Here is an 18,186-nt window from a genome sequence, read left to right on the forward strand (position 1 = left end):
AGGGCAACGGCTAAAAATTTACTTGAAGTGGCCTAGGATGAATAAAATATAATGCCAGTGAGGCTCCTTATTTACCCATCCTTGTCACGCCCTGTAAATCTATCGAGCGTCTACGATTGATAGCGCAAAAATTCGTAGAAAATTGGCGTTACATCCGGTTGATGCCATATTGCGCAAATAGGAAGTCTACAAAATTATCCAATCAGTGGCCTAGTTTCATTGCGATCAGTTGAATAAATTTTGCGTACCGAATTTTTATTTGCATAAGTAACTATAAGCGTGATGGCGTCGTCTTCGAAGAGAGCGCATGTTGAGGAAATCGGCCCATAAGAAGACACAGATTTTGACTACGAAGGAGATAGCGGTCCAGAAGGCATGGCAAGTGACGAGGAAAGTGAATTAGATCGGCTTCTTACCGATGAAGGCGAAAATGAGAGGTAAGCGAGCACGAAACTTTTACATACGACGCCACGCAGTTCACACGCAACAGAACATATGTTCTTGAATTGCGCGAAAATATGATTTGTAGCCGCTCGCTACGCTTGAATTCTTGCTTTCTTCATCGGAAGATCTTAGTTTTACACTGAGTTAACATTTGGGAGTCAATAGCTCAGTAATTTTGGTTAGAATTTTCGTTTTGGGCGTCAGGGTAATCGGATACGATGTAGCGTGTGTGTGAAATTGAAGTCTAAAAATGCATTCTGTTGCTATGGAAACGTAGATTTTTATTTGATTAGATGGTTATCAATAAAAATTTGTAATTTATTTTGTTTTTGTTCTTTCTCCACCAGATTTGGAGGAATTGTAGCCAATACACTAAGGAAAATTTTCTTTTTCAACTTTTCTTTGCAACCAGACCTCTTGGTCATATTTTATGTATTTTGTGAAATTTGTTTGCATAAATGATGCTGATTTATGATAATTATATTTTTTTGTGAAACATTGTGAGCTCCTTTGGAGACAAACTTTTTTTCCCTGTAAAGCCTCATCATTGCTGATTAAAATGATGTATAACTTTCTACTCTCCTGTGAATAATTTTCGAAATATTAAATAAAATAAGAATGTGGTCAAAATATGCCTGTTTTTGCAGTGACAAGAATGAACGTCTATATTCCGAGTCCTGGGCCAAACAAATTCAATGCAAACAATGTTTTATACCTTACCACTATTTACTACTACATTCACAAGTTGGCTCACTGGAGTCTTTGATATTTGTGGTGCATCGTTTCTCGAGATGCTCAGCACAAAAGATTGTCATATCTGACTTTTTGACCAGATTTTGATCAGGTACTGTGACTTAACTAAAAGTCAAGTTCTATAAGTTGGCTTAAAACTTCAACAATGTCGCGATCTTTGCACTGGAATTAATTCCTCGTTCCACGTTGTTGACTTCAGTTCGATTCTCTGTTCACACTACTCAAAATCTATCCGATAGGTGACTATTCACTTTCAAGACCGAAGCAGAACAGCATCGCTCCTGTGCTCCAATTTCTTTTATAGCATTTATCGAAATCTGCTTATCTTATGAACGTTATAACCTCACAAGTTCCTCATCCTTTCTGCAATTACCGTATAGTTTTTGTGCATATGCAGCAAACCGCTCGTCAACAATAACAATGTAGTACAGAGGGCAAACTATCTGAATGCTGATTTGTTGTAACAGAGGGAATTTTTCTTAATTTTCCTTTCATCGAAGGTAAAATGATGGGTCGAGCAGCGAAAACACTCTTTTCTCATTGGCTTAGCACGCCAGTTCTACATTTTGTTGTTTTCTTCATTTTGTACCCAAAATCAACGAGTTCTTTGAGGTTCTTTGGATTTCGACGCTTTAAAAAAGATTGTTTGTAACAAAAATACATGGAAATCAAGTGTGGCTGCAGCTAGAAAGGAAATCCTAAAGGTTAAGTTTTCGTGCCTTTTACAAGAAACAGCAAAAGATTATTTGAGTCAAAGCTAAAAACTTTGATTGGATTGATATTTCTTTGGCTGAGAAACTGGAATCAGTCATGGCGATCATTAGTGCATTCGCCTCGCTACTTCTTCTAACAAACGATAACCGAACATAACAGTGTCCTTTTGATGGGAGGAAGGAGCAGGTCAAATTCAGTGGAAGAAAGTACTCTCCAAATTCCTTCTTTTGATGCACCGTTTCCTATTTTTATCGATATATGTTCCTGTACTTTTCAAACAGTAGGAAGCTTCACTGCGTAGGTAAGCAATTTAACAATTAATGCCAACAAGTGTTAGTTTCATCGTTGTAAGTTTGCTCCTGAACTGAAATTGTATTCTCTCTTAATTACATGTGTCTAATGGCAACTCTCTCGTCAGTTTTTTTTTTTTTGTATGCTACGAGAAAATTAAATAATTTGGTTGTTTGCTCGCTTGCATTTCAGCAGAACTGTCATTTTTAGGTACATGATTATTTGAGTTTGCGCTTAAAAAAAAAATCAAAATATTAATCTTATGTACACTGTAGGTAAATATTCAGGACGATCGCCTATTTATCGAGTTGCGGTAGTTTTCTTCACGTTCAAGAGTTTTTTCAATGTATCCCAAATTTTTTTTTTTGGTTTTTATCATTATTTTCAGTTTTTAAGACTGATCGAGACGAATCGGTTTGTGAACAGTCTACGTGCGCTGCGTGTCACTGTCACTGTCTAGTAAATTTTGCTTATCAAGAAAGCCATACGTAAACCTCAGCAGGCTGGGCCTAACTATAAAATAGAGTTCAAATATATCCTGGAGTAATAAATGGAAATTAACAAACTGTGATAATTCAAAGCAATCAGTTCAAAAATAAAGAAAACAACAATCTTTGAAAAATTCGCACAAACAGTGAATAAATGTTTTGGGTAAGCTTTGTTTTGATGAAAATGAAATCACACTTCTTGAAATTTTAGATTCGCTTTTAACGTTCTTTGAAAAGACTTTCAGTGAAAAATAGTCACACATCTAAATCTTTGCCGTTATATGCTATTGTTTTAAGTATTTTTGTTCTGCCAAGATTGTCAAATAAATGCTAAAATTAGAAATATATGCGCGAAGAATTATAGCTAAGAATTAAATTTTCTTAAATGAAGAAAAATGGGACAACATAAGAAAAGAAACTGACTCGGCGGGAAATAAAGAACATAGACCCAAAGAATGAGCTCAAAAGACTCCTTTGAAGTTAGCAGTCTTAAGCTTATTTAAGTTAAATAAGTGACAGTTTCAACGTTGCAAGAAAAACCATATCTTGCAAAACAGCAAAGTTTTATCAACAAAATCACAAGAATATACTCGCCTTTACTGAGAATAACTAGTCCTTTTTTTCATTGCTGATTTTTTCGTTCGTTCTACAACGTTTCGTGAGCGAAACGTTTCAATTCAAGAGGAAAAATCCGTTTGTCGCACCGGATCGGAGAAAAATGATTTCAATTCAAAATTCTGTTGAGTGTCTCGCCAAACAAACACTAGGCACGGGCCCATTAGCATTGTGGGATTGCGTACGGAGGTCGGACGGACGGAAGTGACGTATAACCAATCCAAAATAACTCGCATTCGCGAGTTACCAAATTCTGTTACTTATAATAATAATAATAATAATAATAATAATAATAATAATAATAATAGTAATAATAATAAACAATTAAGAGAAACATTTTATCAAGAAAATTAACGGTTAGTAATAAAACAGCATGACGTGACATGAAGTCGTCGAAACGTGATGCTGCTTTATTATCGTCAATTTTCTTGATGAAATAATAATAATAATAATAATAGTATTATTATTATTATTGTTATTATTATTATTATTATTATTATTATTATTATTAATAAGATTTGGTAATGCAGAGACATGCAAAAATTAGCGATAAAAACCGACGTTTCGTTATCTTCATGACGCCATTGTCAAGGAGAAATGAAAAATTACAGGGTCTGTGGCAAGGTGTAACAATAAATTGGCCTATAGTGTTTATGGCTAATTAAGTAAATACTTTTGCGCGAATAGAGTCGTTTTGCACGTTCAGAGTGGGTTTTAGGTCTCTGATGAAAAGCATCTCGTTAACCAAACAATCGAACTTATTTCTACACTTTTTCAGCCTCAGTAGGTCTTTCGGGACTTCGCCATGCTGTTCGTGGTAGAACAGCATGTTTTTATCGTTAATTTTTGCATGTCATTATTATTATTATTATTATTATTATTATTATTATTATTATTATTATTATTATTTTTATTATTATTATTATTATTATTATTATTAACATACTTTATTAGTAGAAAAACAAACAACAAATACAGAAAAATGATAAAAATATCGGTATCGGAAAAAAAAAGAAAAACGCTTCATAATTCTGCAGTTCATGCTAAGAATATCTACACAAAAAATTTTCGAAGACGTTGATCGATCAATAATATATACAAAGATAAAAATCTTAAAAAAATAATAATAAAAACCAGCAACAAATGGAAGGCTACCAAGAAAAAATAAGAAAAACTAAGAAATAAAAATATGTCCTCAATGTTTTTAACGAATATTTGCACGTCCTTTCTCGATGTCAAAGTCAATGTCCGTTAATTCTAGATGGATCCTCCTTGTTGCTCGCGAACCTCTCAAGCATACTGTTATTATTGTTATTGTAATTATTCTTATTCTGACTTATTCTTATTCTTATCATTAGCTAGAACACGATCATAATATCACTTTTTTCATAAAGATATTGATAACATTATTATTTCCAAATTGGTTTAGCCAGAACACGATCGTGATACGATATTCTTAATTGCAAATAAGAATATTATTGTAGCTTTATAACTTATTATTATTATTATTATTATTATTATTATTATTATTATTACTATTATTATTATTATTATTATTTCCCCAGCCTTCCCAGGCTGAATATGGGTAAGCGTTCTGGTCAATCTTACTTTTGCAGGTATTGTCATCCTGTTGCTCATAGTCGTCTGGACACTCCTTCAGACATTCACCAGTGACAGCATCCTTAAAATACCGGCATGCATTACAATTTGTAGCCAGAGGTTTATCACTTGAGCCTCCCCGGCATCCTATTTATTCCAAATAAAGAAAACGTCCCCCATTCAGCGATAAGTAATATAATGGCCGAGTCTATAGAACAGTTATTTTATCTGCCAGTCGACAGTTATATACAACAAAGATGACAGGATATAAATTTCTACCAACGTTTGCTCACTGTGTTCACAGGTCTTAATACACAGTGATATCTTTCTTGAACGAAACTCGATACCTTTGTTGAGGGCAAACGTTGCAAGAGTTTGATTCTATTGCTACTGTCGTCTTTTATAAACCTGCAGGAACATTGTTTTTAGGGTAAATCGGGTCGGCTACTGTCTGCATTATCGAACCTTTAGCTTTACTTAACCAGGACTTATTGTCTGAGGTAAATATTGGATCCTGGAAAATTAATGGATTCGCCCTATGTATAGTCAATATTAGGTTCCTTTAACAAGTTGGAAAAGCTTTTATCCCTTATGTTCTTAACGTTTTGTAAATTTTTTTCCTTCATATTGACCACGAGAATGGAACCATTCCAGAAGGAGCAAGGTCGAGACTTCGCTGTGTTATTGTTACCATCGGAGAATTGAAACCTTATCAAAGACTTAATTAAGTTACCCCACGGACGTATTTAAGTGTGACTGAACACAGTTTTCGCGCGCCTCACACGTTCAGTTGCGCTAGGGTTGTGGTACGTAAATACGGCGTCGATAAAGCGATCCCTCAATTTTATATGAAATGGATCACAAAGTTAAATTTTGTTCTTGAAATGAGTTAGTTTCTCGTTTATGGACCCTTTTTCTTTTATCTCCGAACAAAAAGTTCGAGTTTACGAAGAGCTAGCGCTAAGCCTTTTTGCATACCTTTCATCTTTGCCGTGAGAACCCAATTAAAAGCCACGCTTTCGCATTTGACCCAAGATTGCTTCCAGAAAATTTTTGGAAAAGTCACAAGAGTTGGAGAAGTCTGCTCAAAAATGAAAAAAAAAAAAAAAAGGAAATAACAATGAAAAAGGAACGGAATACCTTGAGTAGGATCGCACAATTCGTGACAGTGTTGCACGCACATGTTTGTTTTCTTATCAAGCACGGTGTCTCCTCTGCAGTCGGCTTTGGTCAGTCGTCGTGACACTATGTGTGCATCAACTACCTCCAAAGGCTTTTCTCCATTTCCAAATGAATAGAAACGGACAAATAAGGGGTCATCTCTGTCAATCATTGTCAGATAGACATCACCACTTTCAGTCGTACTAAAGCTTTTCCCATACTCAATCACAGTGCTTTTCGGAGTCTCTTTCAGGCAGACAAAGTAGGACTGGTAGAGTATGGCAGCGCCTAAGCCAACTGCATTGACATCAACGGTGGAAACCATGAGCTTTTGAGACTGAAAATGTTTAGACAACATTTATGGTAGTTACAACAAAAAAACGTTTTAATGTTATTATTTCATTTTGCTTTACCGAATTATAGTAATCCCTCTATCTTATGTCATTAGTGTTATTGCATTATTAGAGATTTTCTTACTTTGGAAGTTTCCCTCGTACAATGAGGGCCAAGGGCTTAACATCACCGTGGACAGTTTGGCAACCCTTTGCATAATCGCGCTTTGGATATGAGTTAAAAATATAGGTGGCTTTAATCATTCATATTTATTCAGCGCGAGTAATATAATTGTTTTTTAAAAAACAACTAAAGTATTGGCAGACCTTAATTTTATCTTGCAATAAGGGCTAGAAGACGATTTAATAGCGGCTTATTCTTGGGTTTTTTACAATGGCTGATGCTTTGTGACCGTTGAGCGAATCGATTTTCTGAAAACGCACTATGCAATGATCTAAATTTCATAACTAGCGTCTATCTTTCAATAGTGATTGATCGATCGATCGATTACAAACCAAAGAGTCCATATTTCCATTGCTTTTAAACGGCTACGAAGGCTACTTTGTGTTATTTTGTATAAACCTGCATTTCTTAGACTCCCAGAGGGGATTCCTCAAACGGGAAGTAAAATATCTAGCATACAGACAGACATACATATCTTACACACTCCTTTTAGCCTCCTCAATGGGTCTCTCCATAAACGATAACAAACAAGGGAGGAAAAGATAATTGTTTATATTGCGTTTTATTTTATAATAAACAGTTTTTGTGTAAAGTTTAATTGTATTTTTAGCAAAGAAACTGACCTTGAAAATCCCTACACCATAAGGAGAGATCTGGACGTAGTACCATGTGTCCTTGTTATTTGGAACTGCAGCAAATATGACGAATATTGTTCCTTGTGAAGATGCTGTAAAGTGAAGACATTTTCCTTCATCGTTGCTTGGGTCAAAACGTAGTGCATTGGACCACTTCACGTTGCATGGGAGATAACCAACCACCGTGTCCAGTTGGAAGATGTGGTCAGATGGCCATTCTACGTGCCCTATCAGCTTACCAATCATATTGTCGGTCAATTTCGGGAAGCTTTCCTTAGAAAACTCGAGGTCTTCCTTCGCGAGTGTGAGAAAACCACTCTCTTCATTGTACGTTAAGAGCAATCCAAGTATGCAAATCTTTTTGTCTTCTAGGTTGCCTTGGTTACAACCTGTCATGTAGTTAATGTTCTCCCGACTGTCACCAACAAGCCATTCACCTTTGAAATACCTCACATATTTCTCCTTATGAGAAGATAAATCCACTGGGCCATTAAATGATCCCGATAGCAGATCTTCGTTTGTGTTGAAGATAACCAGAAAAGTGGCTCCATTATCGGCCATCTCTTTCCAGCTTGGCTTGCCTGCTTTTTTTTGAAAATTGTAGTTTTCTGTCTGACATCCAGGTTTCCCAGCAGGAAGGGTGATATCAGAGGCAGAAATAGGACCCTACATTTTCGGAGGTGGAATATAAAGAAAACATAAATTACCTGATCAACGAGATGTATTGATACCGTAGAGAAAATAACCTCTTATAGACTATTACAGATTACAACTCAGTTGATTCTAAATAGCTTAAATTTATTACGCGACGTGAAAGTGGTCAATCTCGGAGGCCGCAAAAACACTTCCAACACACAGTGTCCACGAGGCGAAAAGGGCCCCGGTGGATATCACTCGTTGCGAATACTGACCTTCCATTTGTTGTTCTATTTTATATCTTTATCATTAGGTTGTCCTGTCTTTTTTTCCCGTTAAAGTCAAATCTGGTTCCAGAAATGCTAGTCTCACTAACTTTTGTGTGAATAAATGTAGTGCTGGACAATAAAACAATATCGTGTCTTTCTTCGAACTATTGGCTGATGGTTGCCTCTTGGAAAGTTTCATCCTTCGCGAGCTAATGTTTGTCTTAAGAGCAAGAAATATCTGCAAGGCAACTGTCACTATTCAGTGCGAGAAGCATTTGATATCGAACAAAATGAGAATGCTATTTCATAATTAGTTTTTGAATGTACAAGAGCATGATAACCTTTATAATGTCTTACCTCCTCCATGTAGACTGCAATTGCTCTTTCCAGACCATTCCTCCTCTTGTCGATCAAGTTAACCAAAATGTCACGGTCCTTGTATGGACAAAACTTCTTTATTATTGTTCCATTGACTTTGATTTCATAGTAGTGATCATTTGTCTCTGGATCTTGCTTCATGTCAGCAGTATGTGCTTCACATCCCCAGTCTCTCTCTTCATCAGTAAACAGGGATGAAGGGTTGAACTTTAAAAGATCGGTGATTGGCGCTACCATAAACTTGAAAGGCTTTGGAAAGTTAGGAATTGAGCCTAACCATTGCGTTAAGTCATATTTTATAGTGGGAGAGTTGAAATCTGCGACGATAGCAGCAATTTTTTGGTCTCCTCCTTCTACGCTAATAGAAGTTGATGACGCTTTTGATTGACTTTTGGCACTGTTACCGCCCTTGCTTTCATCCTTGGCGTAAAAACTTCCAAAAAGAGTTTTGTAACCAACTTCCATGACTCGACTGAACTCCTCTTTGCTGGAGACTTGACTACCTTCCATTGTTTTGAAAATTTGAAGTCGGCCGCCAAATTTCGCTGACTTTATGTAGTGTGTTCCCCAACGAAGAATAAAGTTTTCTGTAAAAAAAAATGTTTATGAACCACAATAGCTGTATTTTAGAACTATGTGGGTTACGTGATCATTTTCACGGAATGGAAAAGAGGATAACTGAATAAAGAAGCTTGGAGAAAATTAAAGGATATGAAAATTATCTGCATTTTAATTTTGACATGCAAAAATATTTTGGCCCAGAAACGTCACGTTTTACATTATTTAATTTTTCCCAGTCTTTAGAAAACCATCTAAACAACGAAGGAAAAATTATAATAACATAAAGTTATTAAAACAAAACAACAGGCAAACCTAAAAATTATCTAAACCGCACATGTTTCGGTAAAGTAAATCACGTAGCGCATATTTGCTAAAATTATAACGAACAAAATCTGTTTGATTTTCACCTCTTTAAGGTACACCCAAACGGGCAAAGTCATTTTTTGTGAAATTTCTGATTCCCAGTGGTGTTGAAGACAACATTAGAATAATTTTTATTTGGATCTTTGCGTTGTTTTTTAGTGGCTGTTTATGTGTCTTTTTCCTTCCCTTTTCTTTTAAATGGGGTGTTTGTACTTTTTTTTCCTGCCAGAAAGTCCGAGTTCCGGACTGTCGCAAAACCCACAATAAGTGCTGGATATCTGGGGAATCCTGCAAAGACCCAAGTGACTAACTCATATAATGTGTCGTATGTATGTAGTGTCTTTCTAAGTTACGCGAGGTACTATATATAAAAAAAGAACTATAATCAATATCGTATGGTATCGTAGGAATCTTCTATTTATAATAGTAATTGAACTGAGCGAAAGTGCAATTTGGTCTGAAATCATACGCGTGATTTCGAAATCGAACTAGCGTGCACGAGCGCGAGTTTGATTTGAAATCACAAGTATGATATCAGACCAAAATTGCACTTTCGCTCAGTTCAATTACTATATAATACCACTTTATTACACCCATTTTGAAATCACACAGTTTGTTTGTCAATATTGATATTTATTTATCCACTTCAGGAAACCCGGTTTTTAAAAAAGTGAAACTGGAAACGCTATCATATTTATGCAAATAATGTCATCTGACAGAACTCACTGGTGCGTAAAACAGTTTTTGATCAGTTATTCAAAGATGTCAAGCCACAGCAGATCAGAGCCATTTTAAATATCTCTAAAACATTTCCACTACTAAACTTAGTCCTCATCGTCTGACTTAATTATGTAAGCCCTTCGCATTTTCTGTGGTTTTGGAGACTTCTGGGCTTCTTTGGAGTAACTGAAATTGAACGTACAACCCGAGTAATTTTGTGATGGAACAGGAGCTGAACTGCTGGCGCAAGGTTAAGCTGCCATATACTAGGAAGCAAAACAGGGTTGGAATCCTGGAAATCCAGCAGGCTGAAATACAGGATTGAAACCCATTGCCTGGTACATTTGGCTCTGTTGTTGGATATGGGGAATAGATGACAGAGGAGCTTGTTGTTTGACGGCAATCGCTTGATTTGAGGCGACCCCATTTGCAGTGTTTTGGCTGACTTTTGAGGATTCGCTTGCATTATTTTGGCTTGAAGCTTTGCTGAATCCACTTGTTATGTGAGAAAGTTCCTTTGTCTGACTTTCGTCAATTTCGTCGTAGTCATCCAAAGAAGATTCCCGTGAATGGTCCGTGATTTCACAGATGACATGGCGCGACTGACCGGATTTCTTCAGTTTGGCGACGAGTGTTTTTCTCATGCTGTGGTTCGTAATCTTTCTCATGCTGTGGTTCGTAACCTTCTTGTTAGTCGGCACGAATTAAAAATGTTCATCCACTGTTTTGTCGAGCGCCAAGTATTTATTTTTTGCTTCAACAGACTTGAGCTTTTCGAAATCTTCGTTTAAAACTACAGGAAATCTTGAAGTCTCGTTGCGTTTTTGTTGTTTTGGTTTTGCCTCCGGTGGACTCGAGACCGTGCGGAACTGAAGCAATATTTGGAGAAAAGTCAGCGACTGTTTGATTAAAACTGACAGCAAAAGTGGGAAAATCATCTGCCAGTAATTCTTCAGCCGCAAGATCACTGTCGTCGTTTAAAAAACGTATAAGTAGTTGAATTCATCCATTTTTATCTGGAAACAAGGAATTTGGAAAATCCTCAAATAACAAGGACAGGAACCAGGTTTGTGAGCCCACGAGAATGGGCACCCCACCAAACCTATGTTTTCGCGAAAACCGCTGGGCTCTGAAATCTGGTTCAGGTCATTTTTATCGAAGGTTTTCCGGGGATTTGGACAACAGAAATTGCCAAATTTCCCACAAATGACTCTTTTTTTCCCTATATTCTTCTGCAATCTGATTGGTTAGTGCAGCTAAGCCATGAAATTTTATTGGTTATCATTATTTCATTTTCATTTTGATTGGCTAAAAAAAGGATGCGATTTAGAGCAAAAAATGGTGCGATACGTGAATAAATCGCACTGTTGAGAGCCAATCAGATTGCAAGGATCACCAGTGATTTCAAAATGGATGTTATAAAAAATATAATTACACCCTTAAAGCCGTGTGTGCACAGCCAATAAGTCACATGCAAAAGCATGATGTTGCTATTAATTTCCAGAAATAAAAATAATAATTTAAAAATTGATAAGCAAAGAAGAAGATACTTACGAAACTTGATGGCAGCGCCGGGAGCCAGATAGAATATTGGAAGGTCCATGAACTCCCGAAGAAAGTTCACTCTGAGATCTTTTGGCTTGACTTCGTCTAGATAGATCTCATACCTGCAATTATCGAGACGAATTAGGTTTTTGTATTCGACAGGCCATATACAGCTTGAATTCAAATTCTAGCACCTGACATAATTTCCCATTCATACGAAATTACGTGAATTACTTTTTTGAACGTGGAAAAATCACTGTAACCATGCAAACTACATAAAATTCAGGGGCTATTCCATCGAAATGGTTCGATTTTTGGCGATAACTGTGTTGAAAGTAAATATGAGCAACATTTTCTTGCTCAAGAAATCCTCCTACAACGCTAAGTAAACTTTTGATTTTATCAAAGGTAAAACAGACCATTATCAACTTTCATTGATTTTTCAAGACGCAAGGAATGGTCTTGGGAGATATTGAACATTTTTTCACGTTACACAGTACCATCCCCGTTATCCTTGACGAAACAGTTATAAAATATCTTTAAAAGTACTTAAAAGTACAAGGGCATTTTAACTCGGTCATGATCAACAAAAAAATTAGGGAGGCAGACATCTGCTGCGGTAAAAAGAAAAGTTGTGAGTAGATATGCCTTGAATCACTTCACTAAGTGAATTTCTGAGCGGACTTTCAACCAGGAGGTTGGTCCGAGGCCAAAACAAGCACCTTGTGTTAGCCAGACAGCGATTTCTACTGTCAAGAGAAAAATGTAATATCTTGTAAAATAGTCACAGCCCTTGTTGCTAAGAAGCTAACACTAGGTGGCTTGGCACCCTGAACGGCCAGCTTTGTATACCTGATTATGGGGGAAAGACTTAGATACTGAAGCAGTCAGGTTCTGCGCTAGATACACGTATCAGGGATTAGTATGTATATGTGGAAGCTTGGCTTGGGTGCACGATGTGCCTCCCTAGGATTTTCTCAATATTCAAGATGGCGGAAGGAGGCAAAGAAAATGGGACACGCTCCATGATTTATGAAGTATTTTGCACGCTTGTCCCAGGGACTTGGCTGCCTTGAGCCATTTCGAATATCACGAAGACTCAGGGGTTAAGTTTGGGAGTGTACAAGTGTTAGCAATCACCCCCAGCTCGACAGGTCTATCCATTCTATGCAGTGGGGGTAATCAGAGTCAATTCAAAGACATGATAAAAAATAAACTTTTAATTGACTCGAACTGAAAATGCACATATTTTTACTCACCTATCAACATCAATGGAAAGAAGAGACATGTATTTCTCTGATCCTCTGACTTCGGAGCTTCCCCAGGCCTTTTTTACCCCGGCGTAAAAACCGAAAAGCGATCCTGACATTCCTGCTTGCCGTTGTAGAAACTTCTGGTACTCTTGTCGACTGTAGAAGCTGTGCATTGAGGTGCCCGTATCATAGACGCCATGCACGTTCATGGTGTCAGGGACGGCGGCGCCATCAAACCTAAAAATTAAAATTCGTGTATTAGATTTCTTGAATATAATGAAATGATATTTCTTCTAGGGATCAGCATACGAAAATACGGGACTAGATCTTGTGCGGATGTCGGCAAATTCAAACTATGACCACCCCCATCACATATATCTAAACCAGTTTTTTAAAGACTGGATGTTTTATTACATTTCCCCTTTTGTTAATTTAATGTTTACAAATGAAGGATCACAAGAGTAACAAGATGCTTTCCAATCCCTTTTCATATCTAAGACTTTGTGATTTTATGAAAAGGTTCCAACCATGAATATACTTACTTCGCAAATCTGCTACAAGCTCTCTGCACAATGCTCATCTTTCGAGAATCAGGGCTATAATCGCCCCTTCCATCAAATCCGACCCCGACAAAAGTAGCACCTTCGATAAGATTCTTCATATAAAGCAAAATAAAGATTACCAGGTTAATGTGATGACATTAATTCAATGTCGTATCTGTTTTTTATCATTTTGTTGAACACTTTTGTTCTGCTTCAAATTGACCTTATTTGTAGCAAAGTTGGACTATGATGTTTCCGTTTGTAATAAAAACCAAAATTTTGCTTGTGCACTCACATAATATCGTTCAAAAAGTGCCTGAATAAAGATAGAGGAACATAAACGATTAGGATAGGAGTATTTTTCTTGGAGTATAAATCCATGGTGGGCTGGTCCCCAAGGTTTGCTGTTACCCTGTATATCTAGTCCTACATCGTGCTTTTAGATTATTTTAATTCCAACGCCAAATACGAACATTTGTTGTAGACACCATGAAATTTTAATTAAGCCACTCCCCACACGGGCTCTCAAAAAGTACCTCCATTCTGGAAATTAAATCAATTAATAACTATTTTCATAAATGAAATGTCCTATCATCCTTAATTTTCAGACCCTAACCTTTTACTATGGTGTCACTGGATTGCCTTATTCTAGGGCCTTTCAATTAGTATGTCCTGTTGTTTTAACTTCTGTTTCAAAAAAAAGCTAGAGCAAGTTTCAAGATGTTTTCAGTAAGACAAATTATTATCAGAGTATTAACTCAAGCTTAGACATGTTAAAATTCACTTACAGAACAAATGGATGAGAACCTCTTAGCAGCATAACAAGGATCGCCTTTCTGATAGTTTGAACCATAACATCCGTTCATCATGACACCTCCAACTCCCATGGGATACGTAAATGGTGGCTCCCCTTGACTCGTTTCTTTCTTTTCTTCTTTGTTAGTATACTCAGCGTCAATATGCATACCAGCAGGTGCAAACATGCTCTCTGTTTGCCAACCCTTCTCAGGCTCAATATTCAACTCCAACTGAAAGTAGACGACATGTGTTGATTTTGTCATTTTTGTGCCACTCATTTAAAGCTATTCCTTAAGGACAATTTTGTACCTCTGTTTTAACCAATTTCTAACTAAATGTCACGGAAGCTTTGAACAATGTTTATGAAGTGAACAGGCATCCTTTAAAATGATAATTATAAAAGTAATGTATAACTATAACAAGAACCTTTCCAAAATACTTTACACCTGTAAAATTGCAAATGCCAAATTCAAATGCCAAATGTCAATTTCAAGCCAAAGAGGATGCCACACCACAAGATAACAACACTTGCCATAAAAATATAATTCAAATCAAATTTAGTGAAATTACGTCATCGGTGACGTGACCACGCGCAAAAACGCGTTTGAACACATATCGAAAACGGACATCCATCATTAAAAAAATACTGAATCAGTGTTAAGCATTGTTTTGACGATTCTAGAATAATTTTATCGAATTTCTCCGTTCCCCTCTAGTTGATAAGTGACAGGAATGTGCAAAAACATCTTTTCAGTTTGAAATTAGTGTTTTGGGGGGCTAGAAACTTTGTGGTTACTTTTAATTTTTTTAATTTTTTTTGGAGGGGGATGGGGGGGTTGACAAGTGAAGCGAAAACTCAAATTTATGCCAAACGGCAATCACATTAGGGGTCACTGTTTTCCGATGGAACTTTTTTGAGGTTACGTTCTGGGTCACTGGACTTTTTTGGCTAGGGTCTATCCCACTATGACTTTTTTGCGGCTAATAATTTACAATTTCCCTGTCAGTATTTTACCTTAGTCCCCCCTTCCTTCCTCCTTTCGTCTCGGGCTCCATCTATTGCTTGATTATAATTTTCTCTAGCCGACTTTTTGTGGATTTTCAAGAATACCAGAAAAAGTTTCATTGATTCTCTTGCCTTTTGATAGCATTTATAAGAGTCTTATCACAAAGGTTTCATGATCATTAATTTGACCCCTCAAGACGCCTATAGGCGCGCTTACATATATGGTGTACAGTTTGATCTAAAATGACTACCCAGACTAGTTAATAATTAACAACATAATGTTTACATCTTCAAAATGTTTCATCTCGTCTTCTTTCTAGAAATATATGATTATGTGTGGTTTGGATGAAAAACTAATCTTTTATTAGCCATTTTCTCCTTCCAAAATCTAGTAAAAATTCATTGGATCGGAATATCTTTTACATAAACGATTACGACGACAAATGAACAATCGAAAAATTTCTGCGGTTGACAAGTGAATGCGGACAAAATTTATATCGTTGTTTGAGACGTTCCTCTGTTAACAAAACTTTTCTGTAATGAACAAAAGCGTTTTTCAAACCATTGTTGGAGACGTATGTATTGAAAACGTGTCTGTAGGAATAAAAACTCCAATAGCTTTGTTAAAAGATACCTTTTTCCCGACGAACGCTTCTGCTTTTTCCTGTGCTTCTGCTATGATCTGCATTTGCTTATCAACAGCTTGCTTTATGACATCCGTTACTACATCCGTTCCAACTTTTGCTACGGCAGCCGGCACAGCTCGTTTCTGTGTTAATTAAATTAAAGCATTGCAGATGTCAAGATAACTTACAGTTATCCCTAAAAGTGTCCCAACAGGTTAACGATTAAATTAAAAAGGGTCGTGTTATCTTTGAAAAAATTGCACCAGAAAGAAGCGAGTATTTTATCATTCATTCTTCTCAAAAGTGCAAGCCTAGAGTCAATTAATAGCCAGTTCACACATCTCGTCTTTTGGAAAACCCCTTTAAAGTTGGCTTATCCGTCAATAGCTGTTCCTAGTCATTATTAGCTGTTTCTTGAAAACCCTAATTGTTAACAGTATTATGCGGTACAAACCCCAAACCAACCAAATTGCTTAGACGAGTCGCAAGTGAGTCGCACTTGAAAATAGCATTATAGTTATCAGGTAGCATGGTGTCACTTTCTGAGGGTAGCTGTCAAGCAGATTTGTTACTAATTAATACTTGTTGTTAGCTGTTAACAGTTACCGTTGGTGTATAACTTAAGTTTTCAGGAATTCTTTATGGATTTTGTCAGTAGTCGTTAATGGTCGTTGGTAGTTACTGCAGTCGTTGGTAACTCTAGAAGGCTGTCATTGATCTGTTATATTAAATGTTCGTTATTTGTCACAGGAACCTAGTTTAATGGTCTAACTCCTACGATTCTGGTATAGCCCATTGGTTGAACATCCGAACTAGCCAACTAGAACGTGATAGACCCTTTGTCCTGTTGGGAGAACTGGGATTTTCTTTCTCCGACTATGCCTTTATGTCACCTCACTGACAAAATGTTACCTCTCCCATTTTTTCATCACATTTCTTTGATTGCGCATATCCCACACAGCGAAATTCAAATCCTAGCAGGATGCAGGATGTTTGTCACATAAACCTAATTTGATAGCCTACACCCAAAGTCTCCAATAGCTCAGTGGTAGAATCAATGTGAACTGGAAAATTATATGTTCGGCTTCTGTCCGCTAGGACAACTCGGATTTTTTCCAGTGTGCTTATGTCAATGAATAAATAGGTTATATACGCATCCCAAGTGGCTGCACAAAGAAAGCCTGAGAAAAGTCAAGTTTGAACGGGATTCGAACGCAAGACCTCGCGATACTCGTGCAGGTCTCTGCCAGTTGAGATATCAATTGAACTGGGAGCTGGTCCTTTTCGAATTCGTAAATTCCGTCGAGTTGAAGTGATCAGTGGAAGTAATATTTTTTAGAAAATAAAGCCTGCACAAAAATCGCATGACCTCTGCGATACGGGTGCTGCGCTCTTTCAATTGAGCTATCGTGCCAACAGGCTGCTGGTCATTTTGAATTTGTAATTTTCCTGTCGTTGTAATTAACAGTTTAAAGTTGTAACTGTGGGCAGTCTTAACGCTGGTGTGTTTAATGCATATTAGCAGTATTAGTTCTTAGTCGCTCATAATACTTTTTTAATCATTCTTGCATAAACACAGGGCTGGGTAATTTTATTCCTCTTTACCTCTCGTTCAGTGGATTTCTGGCTAGATATTGCACTATCTGCCTCACTCTGCTGGTTTGTGGCCTGATCCATGTTTTGTATGGCAGGATTGTTCCTCATATTTTCAGAAGGATTGTTGTTGCTGGAATTCAAATCTGAAGCGCAACGAGTAGAGGTTATAAGGTTCACTGAGTTAATGAAGGATTCTCAAACTTGGGATTCATAAATGCACGTTGACCAGTGCGCAAGCTTCCCAGTTATACTAATTAAAGGAAAGGGACAAGAGTACTAAGTTGCCGAAAATATCACCCGTTTATCACTGATTTGGGAACTTTAAAGGGCGACCTGACAGTCTTGATTATCATACTTCAGCTCTTGAGGGAAGTAGGACAGTATATTGCCAGTGCTAGGTATTGGCAAGCTATAAAATATTGTCTCCTTAGTTATGTTAAAAAGGAGCAAGCACAAACAACAAGGCCAGGAATGAAAGAGAGTGGGGTAAGGTTTAATGAACCTTTTGTTAAATAACAATGAGTTTGCCATCAGGTCGTTATGATATCGCTTTATATCGTAATATGTTCTACATTGATCAAGGAGCTACACACCTGCAAATTTTCTCTTCCGTACGTTCCTGGCGTCCGAACAGTAGATTACTATAAGCACCCACCACAGTATGACAGGTACAGCTT

At 37.0% G+C, this 18,186-nt stretch overlaps 1 protein-coding gene across 1 annotated transcript in view; it reads right to left on the bottom strand.

The window, feature by feature from the left end:
- LOC146461483 (uncharacterized) overlaps nucleotides 1-18,186 on the bottom strand; it is a 135,634-nt gene that overhangs the window by 11,858 nt on the left and 105,590 nt on the right. Inside the window, exons 10-11 of the mRNA XM_085086917.1 lie at nucleotides 6,045-6,402; nucleotides 4,914-5,051 (exon numbers count right to left, since the gene is read on the bottom strand). Coding sequence (XP_084943043.1) covers nucleotides 4,914-5,051; nucleotides 6,045-6,402 — 496 coding nt within the window. The remainder of the gene's footprint in view (nucleotides 1-4,913; nucleotides 5,052-6,044; nucleotides 6,403-18,186) is intronic.

Source organism: Pavona decussata, unplaced genomic scaffold, assembly GCF_977016875.1.
Source record: "Pavona decussata unplaced genomic scaffold, jaPavDecu1.1 SCAFFOLD_198, whole genome shotgun sequence".
NCBI lineage: Eukaryota > Metazoa > Cnidaria > Anthozoa > Scleractinia > Agariciidae > Pavona > Pavona decussata.